This window comes from Polistes dominula, unplaced genomic scaffold (genome assembly GCF_049000335.1).
Source record: "Polistes dominula isolate Pdom_NZ unplaced genomic scaffold, Pdom_raw_medaka contig_20, whole genome shotgun sequence".
Classification (NCBI taxonomy): Eukaryota; Metazoa; Arthropoda; class Insecta; order Hymenoptera; family Vespidae; genus Polistes; species Polistes dominula.
Window position 1 is genome coordinate 7,182,755 of NW_028301147.1, and position 21,466 is coordinate 7,204,220.

At 30.1% G+C, this 21,466-nt stretch overlaps 2 protein-coding genes across 4 annotated transcripts in view; both read left to right on the forward strand.

The window, feature by feature from the left end:
- Positions 1 to 18,090, forward strand: part of dsx (transcription factor doublesex) — a 78,128-nt gene extending 60,038 nt beyond the window's left edge. For all 3 annotated transcript variants that reach the window (XM_089177306.1, XM_089177308.1, XM_089177307.1), the window contains exon 9: positions 14,817 to 18,090. The gene's annotated coding sequence lies outside the window, so the exon portion shown is untranslated. The remainder of the gene's footprint in view (positions 1 to 14,816) is intronic.
- Positions 18,091 to 20,445: 2,355 nt separating this feature from the next.
- Uxt (Uxt prefoldin-like subunit) lies at positions 20,446 to 21,452 on the forward strand. The gene is made up of 2 exons (XM_015335152.2): positions 20,446 to 20,709; positions 20,881 to 21,452. The coding sequence occupies exon 2, from the start codon at positions 20,886 to 20,888 to the stop codon at positions 21,315 to 21,317; it is 432 nt and encodes a 143-aa protein (XP_015190638.1). The 5' UTR covers positions 20,446 to 20,709; positions 20,881 to 20,885; the 3' UTR covers positions 21,318 to 21,452.
- Positions 21,453 to 21,466: the final 14 nt, after the last annotated feature.

Below are 21,466 nucleotides of genomic sequence, written 5' to 3' on the forward strand. Positions count from 1 at the left end.
GATAAATTTTTACGAAAAAAATAGATAATTTAGACCGGTGGTCAATGCTTAGCTGTTATATAAGCAAAACTGTTCATTGCATTCTGTTGGACCCAGGAATCAATATAACTTAATAACATTTAAAATTAAAATTGTGTGCATCCTGTCTATGTCAGGAGTACAAAAAAATCCGTAAAAAAAGAGGACGTCTTTTTTCCACCAATGTAGATAAAAAATTATAAAGAATATAAAAAGAAGACCAAGTACAATACTTCCATCAAAAAACGTGCGAAAAGATGAAGTATATTTATATTTATTTATGTGTAACGTCAAGTGAAAACTGTTTCGTTGAGTTTTACGCTTAAGTTTTCATACACAGAAGTGCGAATATTATAGGCCGTTGTTACCTGAAAGTCACATAGTAAATATACTGCAATAAAATTGTTTAAACAAAAAATTTTTTTTTTCATTTGCATATATATGTTTATAATTGCTGATTCTTCGTTTCCTCAATTTTTTTGTATTGAAAAAAAAATTTGGCCCATAGAGGATTAATTTACATAGCTGATTTTATGATCTCTCAAAAACGATGTTTTTTTTACCATACATTTTGATTCATCATTTCTACTAAATATTTTTTTGTCATTCTTTAAAATTTATATGATTTTATATTGTCATTAGGAGTCTTGTTTACTGTTAGTGTGTGGTGTATGTGTATCAATAGTTATGACATATGTGACATAGCTTGAATGATTATTCAAAGCACAGAGTATAATAATACACGGAGTATAATATCGACGTCCTATTCTTTTAAAAATTCACCTTTAGACTGGCTCATTGTCATATATGAAATTTTCTTCGACCTAAACACATCATAATAATAGTTCTCCAGAAAAAATCTAATAAGCATTACACGATGTATAATTTTAAGGAAAACTCATGACTGTATATGTGAATCAATTGAAATGAAAAATAGTTCCCATGTGATAATATGAGATTCACTTTTATCGCAAGGAGGAGGCCACACATTAATTATTTTTTTATTTTATTAATCGAAAGGTAAATATTTCTATATTTTTTTTAATAAGAATTCATTTGCATCAATATTTCTAATCAATATTTCTAATGCAAAGTTATTCTTTTATCGGCATATAAATTAAATTCTACAGATAATATAAAAGTTAGAGAGAACAATATTTTTACTAAACATGTCTAAAATGGTTCTTTGTTCAAATTAATAAAAAATACTTGAGAGTCATAAATTTGAAATGTCTACCCTTTTTTTTTATCGAGACATCATGGTGGGACGTCCTATTTCTTTTCTAAGGATATACCTATAAAAATATTTTTTAGTAATATTCATCGAAGATAATAATAGTAAAAAAAAGTCTATCAACGACAAAAACGATTGCTCCGTAGCTTTAAACATTTAATAGGTGTGATATCTGTCAATGGAACGAACATGATCAAAAACGCCGCGCCGAATTGGTTATTATATCACATTTTATGTGATTTTTACGTTTCTTCGAAAGTGGAATCGCGTGCTTCTGTCTCCCTTCACGAGACTTTTTTTCATCCGAATTGAAATTCTTTCAAGGATATTCCGAAGGAACATCTGTATCCTTCTTTCATCTGACGACACGATTTTATGATATCGGAAATGTTAGTTGAAACAAATTAAATCTACGACAAAGAAGATTATTTAAATGATTTTGCGCTATTATAGAAAGTGTCACAAAATTTAAAGAAAATTAAAAGAGATTTTAATTTTAATTTTATACTATTATAAATTTATTAGTTATATTTATCAATTCATAATTTATGTCGATCAGATAATGAAATTTATATAATTAATTAAAAAAATTTATTATTTTTGTGTTACGTATACGATGACATCTAACTATTTGCATCGCAAAAAAACTTTATCTCCAAATAAATTCATAAAACATTATAAATGGTTCAATTTCGTTGCAAGACAATTGAAAATATTTTTTATGAGTTTAATATTAGTTTTTGTTATATGGACCGCTTATTTTGAAAGTAACCTAACTTCATTTTCTAAAAACATCGAGTTAGCTACCGTAATAGTTACATTTTTACATGATCCTTTCATTCTGAAGCAATTTGTTACAAATATATACGTATTTAAAATCATGAAGATATTGTAATAAGAAAATTTGCCGATCAACAAAATGATGAAAAGTTTATTGTAAAAGTGGCATAACTCCATTCGTCAATTATTATTTTCCGGTTGCATCAGGTTATTGTACAACTTCATGCAATGTATTAATAAAACATTTGAGGTTGCTATATTTCGAGTAAATATGATAATACTTAATTGTAAATAAAAGGAGAAAAGAAAATTTTGTATAAACAAAATTATTAGAAGACGAAATTTTTAAAAGGGTAAAGAATTCTGATGAAGAATCAATAAACTGATAAAAATATGTTGGATGCGTTTTGTCAGAAATGAACCGTATAAAATTTTCTATAAGACATCAATGAATGAGAAAGAAAATTTTTAAGTCCTGAAATTATTACCACGTCGGGGTAAACCAATAAAATTCGAAAATATTGTATTGATACCACTATATAAAATATCAGACAAATTACAATAGCAAAATTCAAGGACATAATTGACTTATAATGATATATACCACCGGAACATCATGATTTCTTCAAATCCTTTTCACACACACAAAATGTTAATGAGTAGTAAATAGTTTTGTAGGTTATGTTTGTTATTTTGTACGTTATGTAGTAAAAAAATTTTTTGAATCGTATAAATTATGTTTTTAAAGTGTTTTAAAGGTATGATAAATAAATTGAGTATTGTTTTTTTCAATTTGAAGCATCTTAAATTATGTTGAATGAAGTTAAGTCCCTTCGAAATTTCATAACAAATCAAATTGTTGATATTGACAATGGCCTAACTCCATTCGTGGTTAGAAAACGCATATTATTTGCTTAATAATTGCCACTATTTTAATAGGAAATATAAACAAAGCCTTTAGATACACTTAAGCAGTATAACTCGTTAGTATCTTGTACGTATATTTTTCATTGCATTGAAACACAAACCCTTCAGTATTTCGATTCGAACATAAATGGAGGTAGGCCACTTTCAAAATAAGCGGCTCATGTATACTATGTTGATTGGTACGGAAATTGCGTATACGCTACACCGATAAAATTGAAACTCAATACGGAGCACCATCTCGTATCTACGGAGATCATAATTTTAAAATAAATGTAGATAGATATTAGAATAGAAATCTCTTTGTAAGTTCAATAAGTTATTTAATTATCAATAAGTTATACTAACTACATCAATCACTTGCTTAGAAACAGTTTCTTGTGACGCTTGTCATAGCATTATACTGTAGTTTAATGGGCAGATATCTGTTATTTTATAACAAATGATTGAAAGTGCAATATATCTATACTTCGTATTTAGTTATATGCACAAAGCTATAAAAATCATCAAACGGTGATTTTCTTAACTGTGCAATTACTGTTTTTAAAGATGTTATCTTTCTTTCTCTCTGTATTTCTCTTTCTTATTTTTTCATTATCCAAATTAAAGTATTCTTCTTTTGTTTGAGACGAAGTACGTGGTCGAAATAGTAATCGCAAATCTGGTGCTCGTTAAACAGATTCTAACCAATAAAATGGCCCTCTTTCCTAGAAGTAGTCAGACCATAGTAGCGCTTGAAGCAACAAACTGAATCCCAGTCTCAAAACGTTGAGGCTCCACCGATACTTTTGTAATTATCTATTGTAGTCTACCAGGGATGTGTTTCTTTTTTTTCAATTTTTTAACGATCCCACACGACTTCCTTTCAAGTTTTTCTTTCTTTCCCATGCTCGAGATAAATTTCCGGGAAAAAATAGAAGAAACAAGAACACGTAATGCTTAAATTTCGAGCAAATTTAAAATAATGAATTTTTTTTTTAAGGGTTCATTCTGGTTCTTACGCCGAAAAAAAGGCTATTTTCACGACTTTTTTTTAGGCTTTGTAGGATACATATACATATGAAAGTTGTAGGGTATGATAAATACACTCTAGAAGTACGAGAAAAAAATTTTTTTTTATTGTTTTTAACATATTTTGACATTCAAAATGGCTGACAAACGTGAACCCTTCAAAAGTAGGTATGCTGTTGGCGGGCATCGAAATTTGAGAACGGTTGATCTAAAACAAAAAAATTAAACGGTTATAAATTCAGTATTACAATGGCTATCGGGTATGCTAAAACTATCAATTTTTATGAAAACAAAACAAAATGACGGCCATTTTTCGAAAAATAAAAAAATCGTTGATTTTTTTCGCACTTTTTTGTAAAGAAAATATAGTAAAAATTAATATTTTTACTTGGTTATAGCATGCGAGATAGCCATTCATGTTTAGAGTACGTGGTTAAAATTTTAGAAGGATCGGTTGAGTAGTTTTAGAGATATCATGCCCGCCAACCGAAAAAACGTTGTTTCGAGAAAAACGCGTTTAAAGTTTTTTTAACAAATTTTTAAAAAGTCTGACTTTACCTTATTCTGCGATGCCTGCCCCATACAGTATGCCTTCTACTTCTTCAAAATACTCATTATCTTCCACTCTAGTCTTTTTTCGTTGTGTCCTGGCCTCTATCAAAGATTTTCCGCTCAAACGATTGGTTGAGCGCACACGCGTGTTGTCGCAGTTACTAGCGTAGTTGACTGCGATAGGGCCAAGTTTTATTCCCAAAACGTGCATTATTTTCAGTATTGGATCAAAACCTTCGTTGAATATACAAGATGCCAATTTACAAGCTATTTCAACAATTTTTTTTACCATTAAATAGGTGTTTAGGCACTATAGTCCAAACGCATTTGTTGAAGCACTCATTATTATTTTGAGTGTGGCCACCTAAACATCTTTCAAGTAATTCTGTTTTTGTCAGGTCAACATCAACCTTTTGTTTTTTGCTGCTATATTCATGCAGAGACATTTCCACTTACCCAACCGCAGATTGTTTGTCTCCTGTATCTGTAATATCTCTATGTATTTGGATCGCAAAATAATATACTTAAACTGTTCGGATAGTTCTAAAATTTTTGTATGATAATTCTTCATATGTATACTTTCGAAAAATGCAAAAAAAAAAAAATTGATTTTTTCAAAATGATAAACCAGAATAAACCCTTAATCGGAACATTATCCCAACGACAATTGGACTGCGCAATATAAAGATTGAGAAAAAAACATTAGGCAGAGGAAGGGAGATATAATTTTTGAGATAGAACTTCATCAAAGCATAAAGAATCGAATATACGAGTGCTGTCCATCTTCCGACCCATCTCTGTTCATATCGATGGTTGACTACTTGGCTCATTAAACGGATTAAAAGAAACTGCAATTTCTATATCTTTCTTTTCTCTTAATCTTCTTACTTTTTAATAATCAAAATTATCGATATCATTTTTATTATTATATTACAGACAATAATTAAAAAACATTATTTTCTTTTTGAAGAAATACTGTTTTGTTTTTAACGTGAACCAATATTTCGTCTAAGTTCAGCCAAAAATCACTATAACTACGTAACTTACGTTGCTTATAATTTCATAAAATATCCAAGAAAAGTTTACTATCTACACTGCTACAAAATTACAAAAAAAAACATATTTTTCCAAAACCTAATTTTTTCAATTAAAAAATTTGTTTATGGAACGTTAACTCACAATCAGATTAGAATAAAAGTTAACTGAAAAATTTTAACTGAATATAGACTCTCTACTCGAAAATATTTGTTAAATACTTATATGTTATTTCGAAGACTTTTAAATTCTAAACAAAATACTAAACTAAAAAGAATGTTCGAAAGAAAGATAAAGTTTCTAAAATTTTCACTACGCTACACATCGAAAGATTTTCCTATACAAAGACAAAATCGATCAATCTCATTCGATGCATAAAAGGAATTGATGTTCTATTTAAAGAGAATAATTCTATAGTTCAGCAAGTTATACACAATGTCAACATGTACTGGGAAAACACGTGATTTATTTTACTATAATATCACAGAAAAGGAATATAATCAAGAAAAGAAAATTATAAAAAAGAAACAATGTATAATTTGCATAAATGAAAATAATGCTTAAAGAGTGAGATTATAATCCATCATAAAAATCATCATCTTTATCATTCTGTTTAAGTCGATACAATAAAAATATTTTTGTTCGTGTTTTTTTCAATCCCTCATATAAGGATTAAAAAAAAAGAAACAGTGCAATATTGTTTTTGGTAAAAGAGAATAGTAATAAAAAGAAAAGGAAATGTTTAAAGTTAAGACTAGGTAGATTGTTTTTACAAGGCATGGATGTATCACAAGGAAAAAGGGGTGCGATTCGCGGATCAAGCACGAAATTAAAATTTATCGGTCGTATATCCGTCCAAGTAAAAGTCGTTGAAGTCGAAGAGGTATCAAGCGTCGTCATCGTCGTCTACGTCGTCGTCGCCGTCGTACAAATGCGCTCGTAAAAGCGGCCTAAAAATGTTTGGAATCGCTAAGCGACTGTACTACTATGACCGTAGAAAGAACGAAAGGATGAACGAATGAAAGAAAGAAAGAAAGAAAGAAAGAAAGAAAGAAAGAAAAAAAGAAAGAAAGAAAGAAAAAAGAAAGAAAGAGAAGGAAAGAGAGAGAGAGAGAGAGATAAAAAGATATGAAAATGAAAAGGACGAATAAAAGCATCTTGCTCACTCTTAGTTATCTTGAATACAGATTGCAAAAGCTTACGAGCGATTAGAGTCGTTAAAAAGGAAAGACGATCTTAAAAAGCATCCATACGCAGTACAACAACCTCTTTCTCCCTATGAGAGAATATCTTAGAGAATTCTTACGAAAGTATATTTTCTAAGCCTCTAAGGTGTATTATCTTCAACTCGATGACTCTTCTAACGATCCGGAATCTGGTAGCGAATAATTGTACGCTCGGCTATTAATCTATAAAACAATTAACGACGTTAAGCCGTTTCAGGGTTAACTATTCGGACCTTGTTGTTGTAAACCATTTTAACGATGACGATTATAAATATTCCAAATATCTTTTCAATTTTTTTTCTTTCTCCAATCGTGTAGTATGCGCAATGAGAAGAAAATTAATGGCTATGATCTTTTTTTTTCCTTTTCGACTTCCTTTCCTTTTTACACATGGAATTTTTATTTTATTCGTTAAATTTATTCTCAGTTTTTTTTTGTTTTCTTTTTAATTATTTATTAATTTTATAATGTGGAAAATAATATTCATCGCGATTAGGAGTAATTTAATTAAAATCATATGATTATTTGACACTTTCTCGTAAGTTCTTTTTCAAGTAGGCCGAACTATCACTCGAAAATCATCGTCTCAATTGTTCGACCGGTTTTTGACGGATCGTCAAAGGGTTCCAACTATGACTATGTGGTAAGTAGCATCAATGTAATCAGATAGGCTGCTCAGAGTTAACTTAACGACGCTCGTAAATGCGATACACCAGCACATTTTTCAACGTCTTTTCTTTTTTCGTTCTTTCTTCGTTCTTCTTTTTTTCTTGTCTTCCACTTTCTTCTTGTCATCTCATCCCCTCCTTTATTTCGTTCTTCTCTTACCACTATCATAAAGATACTCGCGATCACAATGTCTCCCATCCCTCCCTTTCACTATTTTCGCTTTATTTTATTTCTCCTGCAATAAATTAATCGATTTTACGCGACGAATATTAAACGAGAGAAACTAAAAGTCAATGTAGACTGGAAAAATATCGTGATAAACGGGGACGTTTACATGAAACTTAAAAAAAATATTCTCGATAATTTATATCGTCTATTACTAAGAATCGGATAAAAAAAATAATAGAAAATAAGAAAGATCGTTTATATTTAAATACAGGTAACAGGAATTGTGAATGATAATATATAACGATTTTAAATTAATTAAATCTTTATATTTAAATTATATTTAAAGAATAATGATGGACTTAAGAAACTTAAATCTTTTTTATATGTATTATTATCTTATATACTTGAAATATCACTTGACAGTGTTATAATTAGATAACCGACTAATTATTATTAATTACAGTGCATAATTTGTAAAAGTACAAGCATTACACATCGTGTATTATTTAAAAAGTCCTATCTGTACTTATTATGATTTACAATCTAAATGCACGCACTCTGTAATGGAATGTGAAATCTAAAAATAGACTGATACATATAGAATAGTGTTCTTTCCGGAAACACTTTTTTCGATCCTTGGAAAATAAGGATAATAATGAAATTATAATATTTTATTCTTTTAATACAGTAGCATGATTAATACTCTATGATAATTTTATTATATCATTATCCATAATTGTAAAAATATTTAGAAATTTCTAAATATACATATATAATACCAAATAAACTAAATGAGGAAAGAATAGGGATTAATTGACTGTGATTATTTCATAATTAACTTGATGGTAGTAGATAAAATATTTAAAGTTAAAAGCAAAAAAGAAATATTTAACAAAATATTAGAATGATTTTTAAATTTAATTATTTTACAGATCTGGAGACTTCAAAATCATTTGTTGTTTATGAAAAAAGGAATACACATGGAATATTTAAAGAAAAGGGTTTATTTTTGATAGTTAAATTGTAGTATATATTTACAAGAAATATTGGGAGAAATATAAAAAGTTAAATAAAAAGAAAAAAAATAGAAGTAGAAGGAAGAGGGTGAAAAAGAGTGAAACAATATCTATGACCTTGATAGCGAACGTCGGCTTTATTTCACGAGGATGCAATTTTCGAGACCAAGCAATAATTAGCAGTACCAAAGTGCGTGAGCCGCCATAGTTACTTATTTTTCTTCTTTTTCTACTCCTTTTTCTTATTTTCTTATCCTCGTTCGTGTTCTTCTTTTTCAGTCACGTCTCCTTTTTTTTCTTCTTCTTCTTCTCCTTCTTCTTCTCCATTTATGTCTCCTTTCCTTATTTTTTTCTTCTTCTTCGTTGACGTCTTCTTTCTTCTTCTTCTTCTTCTTCTTCTTCTTCCTCTTCTTCATCTTCTCTTCTACTTCTCCTTCTTTTTCGTTTAAGTTTCCTTTTCTTCTTCTTTTTTCGCTTCATCATCGTCGCAGTCTTCTTAGTCGCTCCGTTCGTTGTAATTCTTCTCTTTCTCCGTATGTCTCGGGCAAGAGTCGGCTGAACGTTAAGTAGCATAGTAACAGGCCGGAATCTTCTGGCAAAAGGAGTTTTACTACTTTCTAACCACAGTCACGGGCTACAATTAAACCCCCATAAACCTCGTCATAACTTTTTTAAAAGCGACCGACCGTTCTCTCACGCGTATTCCGCTCCCTTCGTTTACCCGACAAAAAATTCGCCATATTGCATCCTTAATGAAGCCTCAAGACGATACGGGCGCCGTCTTCCGGTCGACCCCCGCGATTTCATTCTCTTTTCTTTCTTTATCTTATACATCTTCCTCGAAAACCGAAAAAAACATCATTGATTTTGTAATTTTTCTAAATTCAAACCACGAAAATCTTCAAATGTATTATGTACGTTAAATTTTCTATATGTCCAATTCGAAAACACATTTTTCAATAAGGAACAATAAGTAAGACTTATATTGGAGAATAGTTTAACAATGACGTCGGTCAAATCGATGAAGAAAGAAACGGAGGGAAAAAGGAAGGTAAAGAAAGACTTCAAGAGAGAAAGAGAAACAGAGTAAAGAGAGAGGGAGAGATGAGATCTGGAGGGGGGTCGTGGGGTGAGAAGAAGCTGAGGGTGGAAATCGAGGAGGCAACCGTACAGGGACTTTAGCAGAGAATGACGTTTACGGCTCGGTGCGGTCGACCTAGCGCCAGTAAAACTTGAGAAGAAATACAAGCGAAGTCCGCATCGACAGTTAAAGTCATACGCGCGAAAATACAGCCCGGTTTCTATGAAATACGACGTACCTACCTACCTTAGACGAGCGACGAAGCCACCGGGATCTTTACTCAAGATACGTGCGTCTCGTTAATAAAAGGAATTCTCAAACTCTTACTAATTTCATGAAGTAAACGATAAACAAATCCTTCGGAACATTGCTGTATCAGTTATTTCATATACCGAGCTTTCACACATACACATTCCTTCATAATTCGTGTATTAAATGAAAAAGAGAAATAATTAAAGGTCTTTTTGATATTGTCTTTTTAAAACTTTATAAAGAAATAAAATCTTTCAAAAATACGTACAATTTTGAAAAAATAATATAAACGAAGTAATTGTAACACTATCTATAAATTTGTCTATTCAATTCAACCTGTTTATCTCTCTTTTCTTGAGAATATTTGGTTATTGTCTTTAAATAAGTATCTCGCCCTCAATCGGAAATTTAACTCACTCTTTCTCGAATAGAAAGGCATTACTCGAAGTATCCACGTTGATTTTACGAGCCACCCCTTCAGCCTCGGGCGAGAGGTGGAAAGGTGCCAAAGAGGTGTTAGAAGCCGCGAAGCACTTTACCGAGAAACGATAAACCTCCTTCACTTTCGTCTCCACCTCGTCCGGAAACGTTCTGCCCGTTTTCATTTTAGATACGTTCTTGTATATGTCTCTCATTCTCTTTTTCTTTTTCGGTCTCTTTCTTTCTTCCTTTCTCCTTAGACCTCCTTTACGATCGTTCGAGAAGTCAGAGCGCGTTCTAGAAGCCGCCTAGATCATCTAAAGGAAAAGATTCACTGGAAAAGTGGGCAGCAACATCTATTGTACTATACAATACTTTTGAACTTACTATTTGAAATGTTATCTTTCCTTTTTTTACTTCTAACCTTTTTATTTGTTTTTCATTTTCATAGAAACTTCACGTTTGTCGCGAAAAAATAAAAATTGATTTTAATGAAAGAATTTAATTTAATTTAATTTAAGAATTAATTTTACTAAAAGCTGTACGTTAAAAATTGATATCTTAATTCTTCATGTTTATAATACATGTTGCATCAGCGCCTGGTCTTGCAGAAAAGAAAACCAAGGAGACAGAAAAACAGAAAATCAACGACGACACGGATAATGTATAGATAATATATAAATGTATTTGTATATAAGTAAAGACAGTAGGGACGGGTGACGAAAATGTTGCCCACGCATAAAAAGGAAACCCAAACATCGTAAAGCTTCGGTATTTTTAAAGACACACCTAAAGACGCATGTTCTTGACTGTATCGCCATCGAAGTCTCACAGAATTCTTCCTGTGCACAAGATTCTTCACTTTTATTATTTATATAATTCCTATCTTGATAGTCATCTTTATAGGAAATAAAAAGGATAAGAAAATCCTCTGTTCTAACGCGTGTATTTATGGTTGTAAATAAGATATATGTGTATGTATAGGGGCCAATGAGAAAATTTGCCAGTTAAAATTTTTCCCTAGTATTCTATTAACGACCTTCTCTTTTTCTCGATAATAAATCATTATTCTTTTCTTTGGTTTGTCGTGAATCTGTTTAATAAAACAATATTCAACGATCTATCTTGATATTAAAATAGAATGGAAAATATTGATGAACTTTTGTGAACAGGTAAAACAAGTTAGAAGTATAAGATGGAAATAAATAGAAAGAGAAAGAGGTAGAGAGAAAGAGAGAGAGAGACAGAGAGAGAGAGAGAGAAAGAATGCACATCTTAAAGATCACGTAGCTAAGGAGATTGCAAGGCGGATAGTTGTAAATTATACTTTTATGAGGCATCCCATGGTCAATCGGGAGAACAGGACAGCTTTGAGAAAGAGTGGATCATGAACTGTGGACCAATGCTTGCCTCTCTCTCCTAAACCTTACTCGCTATTTTCCTTCCTTCATTTCTTTTCTTGAGCTTCGAATGTTCGCCAGACATTGATCGGACTTTTACGAGTTTGTAATTACGACGGTCAATTCAACTCCGAAGTCCACTTAAAGAATTCTCTTCAATGATGTAGGCACGATAAATTTGTATTTTTGTGTGAGTGAGAGGATTAGAAAAAGAGAATTATTTCTTATTTTTAGTATTTTCAATTATTATTTAAATATTTGTATCAAAGGAAAAATGAAAAGCCAATATGTATCTGTGCATATCATCTATCTACTTATATACGTTAATCGTTCGTTTTAAAGAAGTTCATTTTTCGTAATAACTGCTAAGAGAGTATAACGATAAAACTAAGAGAGAAGCACGCTCTTGTCTTTACCACCCTTGCATCAAAGTAATCGTTGATCGTTCGGTTTTACTGTCAAGGAAATAATACTTTCGGCAATGTTGACGGGTTAAATATGTGTAACATTTTAATGGGCCAATTTTGCGTTAAAGTTCCAAATGTTATGAGGAATTTCGAAGTCTGTCGTTTTCATAGGATAACCTGTGTGACATCCGTTTCCCTATCTGTCTTTCAAGGTAGCAACCAGCAGCCGAGATCGAATAGCCTGTTAAGAGATTAATATTCGGAAGAACGAACGAGAGGTATGTTAAAAGGTTGGGATAGAATTAATGCCTGACCGTGAATAGCAATCCCTGTCGTTTTACGTCCAAGCGCGAATACTTTTTACGGTCGTCAATAAAGTTATCACGATAAGGGTCGTTTGAGGAAGTGACAATTTGTATTTGTATCTTCGATTTAACATTGTCTATCATTAGCTAAAATAGAGAGAAAAACAATATGATATTTAGTTTCTTCTTTCTTTTTATTTTACTTTGTTTTTTTTCCTTCCAACTTATTCCATCAACTTGAAAAAAAGAATCAACATTCAATTTTAATGTTTTAAGTAAACGAGCAAATGTTATCTCTCTTTTCTTTTCTTTATCTTTTTCTCTTATATAAGAGAAAATAATTTTAAACGATAGCAAAAATCCGTTCCGAAGTCGATTTCTTTCGTTAAAGCGGATACAGCCTTTATCTCGACGATACTTTCGGGGACACGCGTGTCTACGATGTTTTACGATGCACCCACGTTTTAGTACCGGACGAGGTTTCGCTTGGCCGAGCTCCTCAGGGCCTATCTCGTTCTGCTCTTCATTTGTAAGTTATCGCTCGCACAGTGCAAAAGAGAAATTTTTCCCTTTTAGATTTTATGCATTCACGAATTCCAAGCTTTTCTCCTATCTCATAGAATTTAACGAGTGATATAGGGATAATAAATTTATCTTACGAAAAACATTATGTAAAAAAAAAAATGTATATTTGTTATATCTCGAATTATAATCTACATATTTATAAATACACGATATACAAAGAAGATGCACGATGAATGTACATACAAATAGTTTAATTATTTACAGTACTTTACTCACATCAAATAGACAATATATGTATATATATTGTATATGGATGGATATGAAATAATGAATAAACTTAGATACCATTTGATTGGCTAAGCGTAAAAACGTTTCAATCTTGAAAAGGATCTTTGTTAGATCCTCGAAAAATAAATTCTCTAATACTGAACATTATAACTACAGAAAAGTATCTTGAAAGAGACATAGTAAAAGGAAAGCCAAGGAAAACGCTACCGTCGCCGACGTCGCCAGCAACGATGACGACGACGACGACGACGACGACGACGACGTCGTCGGCGACGGTCGGTGGTGCACGGATGAAAACTAAGTCCAGGTTTCATTTGACTGGCTTTACGAGGGAGACATAAAATGGATTTTACTGTCGGCTAGTTCGCCAGTTCTCGAGTTGGTAACATTGCTTTAGCGAACATAATATACCCCACCGCTCCCCTCTCCTCCCCTATAGTCTTTTTCCTCTCTTCCTCCCCTTTCATCTTCTCTTTTCTCTCTCCATTTCGTTTCTCCATCCAGCATTCTCTTGGACTTTTACGAAAAACGAGTTGAGAGCTTTCATTCACGTCCTTTTCTACGATGTTCTGTTCCTCTTCTTTCTTCCTTTCTTTCTATCACATGTCTATATATTTCCTCTTACTTTTCTTCGTTTTCTCAACACCGTCTACCACTACCCTTTCTTGAGCATCCATCCTGAGACATTTCGCGAAGCATCGCGAAACTTTTCGTATGAGATACATCCCGTAACCGGATTTAATATCCGTCCGAATATAACGTCAGGATGATAGCTAACCCGCTCTTCTTGACATCGTTTCCTTCACCTGTCTCGTACGTAAACTAACATTGGCCTTTTCATGTCGTATTATTTTTTAAACAAATGTTTCTTATCTCTCTATTTTTTCCTATTTTTCTTTCTCTCTCACATCAGTCAATTAAAAACAATAACATCTTGCATTTAATATATTATATTAACAGTTTAGAAATTTTCTTATCCAATTTAAATAAAATTCAAGATTAATAGGATTAATATTTTATTGCACGACTAAAAAAGCACAGTTCTTTTTAATAACGTTTTATAGATGAACTGGCTACTTGCAAACGCCCGGCAAATTACGCAAAAGAAACATTGCGTAAGAAGAAAACGTGTGATCAATTTGTTTGCATTACTGCAATTAAGTATTTACTAGCTATATTAAGAGCTGCATCTACAAATTTTAAACTGTATAAGTTATTATTAAACATTGTATGTATATATCGTTCTATTGATGAAGAATGAACTGCGTGGTAACGTAATTAGATTCGAAATTAGATCATTGCATGATAGATAGGATTTTTATCGTCGTTTTAATACTTCTAATCATACAGATGCCATCAAATGATCATTGAATTGTCATTGAGTGGTAAACATTAATAAAATCATTGTTGCCATAAATATAATAGATATTGCAAATAAATACATACATGCATAGGGTACATTGACAAAAAAACATTTTCATATTTTTATAATTCGATCATTTCAGATTGATCGGTGATTAAATCGGCAAGGTGAAGCAATGGGAGACAAAAAGTCAAATCCAGAGGATCCTCCAACATGATTTCGTTCAAAAGAATATGTATTTCGACTCTGTGATCTTGATAAAAGATAACAAGAGAACAAGAAAATGAAAATGTCCATGCACGCGATTGCTATCATATTGGAAAGTGAACGATTTATGTTCTATAAAAGAAAATTTTATGAATTTTTTCTTTAATCGTTGATTCGCGTGATTTCTCTTTTTCATTCCGTTATAAAATAAACTGTAACACACGAGAAATTTATATTTGTTACTAATGTAAAAGATATTTTCTTTCTGTTATCTTTTTCTGATAATAAGTGACGTCAACGTCCTTATTAATTGATCTATTTGTTCTTTTTCTCTCTTTCTCTTTCTATTTCTCTGATATAGTAAGGAAAGTAGCATTTGTCTGCAATTTGTCAAATTATTCGATAAGTATACATGTAGTATATACATTAATAGTATAAGCGTAGTTATGTCAGACGGAGAGATGATTCTCACGGGTCCTCCAATTTAAAATCACGGTCTTGAGACTGTTAGTTATTAAGAACGAATTATTTCCTTCGCCGTATGTTGGGGAACGAAATTGTCCGAGAAAATCATGAAATATTAATTTAATTTGTTAGTCTCTTACATGAGCGTTTGCAAGAAGTGATGTCTGGAATACACTTATAATTGTAAGAGACGAATGCTAAGAATGCCTGGGAATTTCTGAATTTCAATAAAATTTAAAATATGGATTCGATCTAAAATGCTATTATTTAGCAAGTACTCGATATTATATAGCTTTTTTTTTTTAATCTTAAATAAAGTCTACATAACTGAAATGTTAATAGATTATATAATTATTTATCGTTCACAAAATTGATGATTTTTAAATTTGAAAAATTTTTAGTAGTCTTTATTTTGTTAATATTCTTTAAAGTTGATGTTCCTATACATATATAGAAGCAAAATTGAATGAGAAGCGCAAAACTGAGAAAAATAAAGTCTCGTAAATCTTGCATTCGTCTCATTTTATATATAATAAACTCATGTGTACCGTTGCCATATACATTCGTTTTTTAAACAATTTAATCCATATTATAAATTTCACCTTCTTATTGTCTGAAAGTTCATATATCGAGGAAAATTCGGTTTTAAGAAAAAAAAATAATATTTAAAATAAAAAAGCAGAAAAAAAATAATTGAGCCTAAAAATAACGATTATTTGTAACGATTATAGAGAATGAAATAAGAATTGAAAGATCGAAAAGAATGAGAATTAGATTTCCATCTTTCTCTTTTTTCTCTCTCTTTTTTCTGAAAATTATTGATGAAAATTTTGTGAAGGAAATAATGTGTAACATCAAAAATAATATTTCTTAGTAATGTTTAGGATTAACATTGAATAATAATGGGGATGATGTTTTAACGTGAAAAGGATGATAGAGACAAATATACCTAATCATAGATTACAATTTGCAACTAGTATAGGTAACCCTCTTATAACATGGTAGATAGGTTCCTAGAAAATACCGTGTTGAGTGAAACCGTGTTATATGAGATTTAAAGTTCATTATTCCTTCGTGTCATTATTTGTAAGGTAATTTAGTGTTTAAATATATTAAGCAATAATTATGTTATCCAGTGCTGTACCAAGATTTTTGCAATTTTTGTATTGTGTTAGAGCAAAATTGTGTTATAGGATGCAGCGTTGTAGAAGGGTTACCTGTATACATTTCTCCAAGAGAAAATTTTTCTTTCCGTTTCAATCTTACATCAAAAGATTTCTTCATACCTGTATATATAATATATTTCCACAGGATCGTATTCTTTTAACGCAAGAATTAGCTCTCTTAAAGAATAATACAAAACATGTATAATATATATTCTATTTCGTTATCATTAGATACGATTTTTAATTCTCTGCGTTAATCAATATTGATCCGATAACAAAACTTTAAAGAGAAGATAGAATAATGTCACGAGTCAACATATAATTTCTTTTTGTTTTTTTTTAAATAAATATTTCAACATATAAATACATACACAAACACGCGCGCGAACAGAACAGAACAGAAATTAAATAATAATAGTTATTAAAGTAAAAAAGTAATACATTGTATACGAAGAGATAATAGATATGCACGAGAATTTGTCGATAACATATATACTTACACGAAACGGATTAATCTAGATTAAGGATGATTTTTGTCTTTATTTTTTTTACAATAATATTAATTAATTGTTACATTAATGTGATTTTAACGTATCTATGTCTAACTGATTAATTTGATTATCAATTTGATTATTATCGTGAAAAAATTCGAATCGATAGTAGTGTATAACAGGGTTTTTCAAATTTGTTCACTGACTAATTATTTTTATTTGAGCGACTCTGAGATATAAATTTTATATTATCTTCTCTTTTATTATCATAAATTCACAAACATACTATGAGCGCAATATTGTCAAACTAGTTTTATATGAAATCGTTATGCATCCAGAAATTTGTTAGTTTTGCTCAAATTTTTAGGATTCCCAAATTTAGTGACACGACCTCATGTATAGGATCGCGATCCATACTTTGAAAAGCCTTGGCATGTAATAATACAGCTCGGTAAGTTTTTCATTTCTTCACTGAAACGTGTGTAGTATATATGTATAAGCGAAGTGTTGCACGGCACGTACATCGAACATGAAAGAAATGCAAATGAATGTTGTGCCAGAGAAGGACTTTGTACATCGTAAAACAACCGTATCCGTTTTTATTTTTTATAGCTTGTAACCAATTGGAAAAGAATATGGTAATTTCAATGAAAAGAAGTACGATCCATGCACCTCTAATTAATACGATCTTACCTACCTGTATTCGTACTTACATTCTTGTTCGTTGTAGTTATTTATTCAACAAATCTTCAGAGATAGATCATCCATGCCACGTGGTAAAGAGAGTAATATGCTAAAGATGTTGAAATAGGTATGTACTTATGTGACAGAAAATAAATATGGAAAAAAGAAATAGAATCACGAGGCATGTATTGATCGTTCTTCAAAGATTGATTTTACTTGGAGTAATTTTAATTGTTATACATATTATATAGCGTATAAATAAATGCTGATAGTGTCATGCGTGCTTAATGTGAACCTTTTAAATGTATCTCTTATAATAATTACAAAAATTGAGATAAGTATAGATAATAGTTTTTCTTATGTTTATTGTTATGTATAATAATTGACATTGTTGCGAAATTTATTTAATTTTTCAATTTTTACACCCTTCTCTATGTTATTACTCTTCGTTAAATGTAAATAAAAAGCCCATTGCATAAAGATTTTTCATAACATTTTACAGCTGATTAAAATACTATATCTCTTAGTAAATTTCAACATATATTTGATTTTTTATAAAATGTTCAATAGCAAATAACCCTACTAACATTTTTTCTTTGCACATTCACATTACAGCTGAAATTTATAGTTCTTCGGAAAATTACAATAATAGTAATAATAGTAATTTAATACCTCGTCGGTGGATGAAGAGAGTAACACAATTTAAAAAGAAAATATCTAGAGACTTCCAATATTAGGAGAAAAAATTTTTGTAAGTATTAAACGCGATGCGACTTTACTGGAAACACTACGGATTAAGGTTCTCATCGCATGTATGTATTTGAACTTACTTTCTTGTGCCATCATCTGCACGCGACCACTTCTCACAACGATCATGATAACATATGAACTACCTTTTATTATTATGTACACGAACATCTCGACAGGCAAGTATTATGTATATGGAATATTTTTTATTAAAATTATTTTGTTGTTGTATAAAATTACAAGAAATTCAGCGAAAGATTGATAGTCATGCTCTGAGAGCGTAATTTTAATTATTCTCTAATTAATAGATTCTTTATTTCTACTTATTTCATGTAGTTTCTGCATAACGATTATTTACACGTTCCTGAATGAATTTTACAGGCCGATAAGCAATCTAATTATGGCAACATACACGTGCATTAAAAATCTGATAACGTTAAAATGTATCTACCTAATTATGGTTACAATGTGTATGAGTTTTTTACTTGAAGATATTTTAACAATAAAAATCACACAAGGTTATGTCAACTCAACGATTTATATTCCAACGATCGTTTATTCTAATCATTACATCTAACTTGTTTCAATAATTCTCTTCGATTTATATCAAATCACTCTTATTGCTACTCAAGTCGCAAAAAATTTAGTAATTATTCCAACGAGATCTTACTCATTATCAATAAATAATTTCTATTATGCAGTTATATATTATAATACTTTAGTTTGTATATCAAACATGGTATTTCCAGATGTTACGTTCAAGTAACAAATGATAATCAATTTGTAAATTTATACAATGTGATTTAAATTACAAAATGAAGGGAAAAAATAAAAGATACAGTTTATACAAAAGTTCGATGCATTTATTGTTATATCGTATAATGTGTAGATGAAATAAGAGAACCAATTATAATAAGGTGTTGTTTACAAGCCCTCAGTTGCTTTAAATTAGCATGGTCATACAATCCGGTATCTTTCATTGATTGACCAAAGCCCAAGGTTACCGAGTACATCGCAAAATATCTACATAATCTGTGAAGGTATCATTATGGATACGTCTAACACGCCAGATAACAGCCAAACTCGTTGGTGGGCGTCAGTGATTTAATTAATTTCCTCGAGCAAATCGGCAGAATCTTACTTGTGAAACTGGTAAGTACGTGTTTTTTACAAAATGGACCTTTTTTATATTTTGCAATAGTAGGAAAAAGTTTAATAAGTTAATAAGTTAAACTTTAAATATGAATATTTAAAATTGATCGCGAATGCATATATTTAAATTGTTATCTAACGAGTTTAATAGTAATATTATATACTCTGTTAAGCAAAGGGAAGTACTCAGCATACTATAAAATAGCAAGAACATTGCATCAAGAATACTTATATACCTATACATCATTCGACTATTGAATCATTGTTTGCAATGTGATCTATCATTTACAGAGTTTTAACAAAACCAATTGTATTTAGGCAAGTATGTGTTTTCTTTTTAAGAATAAAATTCGAATAATTTGGTTTATTATACTAATATAAGATTAAAAATGATATATTTAATATTTCTAATAAATTATTTATTTCGTTATTAATTCTTTGGATTATGAAGTCATCATTATTTATAGTATTTTTTTCTATAACTTTTGAGTTATTTTCGATTTGATACTTACTTAATCAAAAAAATTTGTACAAAACAATTTTACTTAATAATTGCTATTAAAAGTAAAAGTTGGTTGATTATGAGACGAAACTTATAAGGAAAACTAGTTATAGGGTAAAACGTTAAGATAAATTGTATAAGCGAATAATATAGAAGTAAAAAATTTAATATTGTCTAGAAATATCTAATAAATAATATGTGCTATTTTCATATTTTATTTCTTTTTTTATTAAATTAAAATATTTAAACAAGTAAATACGAAAAGTTGAAATTACCTCCAGTTTGCTTATCATTAATGTAAGAGATCTTTTTTATCGACTGCGTTCATAGATACAAGTTACGTATCATTTTCGCTAGGTGTAACTTCGATCGCGGTGAATATCTAATAACATTTAATACTAACCAGTTTAATTTAAAAATGTTAATATGTTTCTTTTTATAATGCAATTAACGTGACTAATATAATACACAGAAAATATTAGAATTTAAGAATATATTTCTTATTGTGAATCTCGTTTACAATTATCGTTACATTGTTAAAAACAAGTCCGTGAAGTGTTTTCTAACCTCTAAATAATTTAGTAATATATTTGTTAATACAACTTATAAAACTATTAACTGGTAAATATAATAATATATTTTATTTTTAACCTAAGAATACACAATAAAGCTTTTCATTTTTTAAACATATTTATAATTAATAATTATCTATGCTTAATTTTATATATTATTTTGTTGCAATGCATGTAGTACTATTTTGATTATTGTTTATTCTTTATAATTTAATTTCAGTAACTATGAATCCAGATATACAGAAGAAAATTCTACAATTTGAAGCTTTTATAAATGACGTGCTGAAGACTGATCTTGCTAAATTAGAAGAAAAACTTAATAGTAAAAATACAGATATTGCTGAATTTATTCAGCTAAAGACCATTATTACTACCTTACAATCCAATGGTTTTAATAAAAGTGGTTTTAAGACTCAAGTAGATATTGGAAACAATTTTTATGTTGAAGCTAATGTTGAAGATGCTTCAAATATTCTATTAGATGTTGGCTTAGGACACTATGTTGAATTTAGTTTAGAGGAAGCTTTAATTATAATCAATGTTAGAATAAAACTTTTTGAAAAACAAATAACTCATATTAGGAAACAAATTGCAAGAACTAATGCCCATATAAAGTTAATTTTAATAGGTATCAGAGACTTACAAGGATTAAGATAGTATATGTGTTACTAAATTGTACAAATTAGCGATTATACTTTCAATTAGGTCTTGTAAGATATACATATATCTTAAAAATCCTAAGTCTTTATAAAATGTATTTTTAAAAATAAATAGATACTTATATTTCAAGTACTCATAGTAATAAT

Coding starts and splice junctions, on each gene's coding strand:
- Uxt (XM_015335152.2), top strand. CDS start 20,886: ATGAATCCAGATATACAGAAGAAAATTCTACAATTTGAAGCTTTTATA.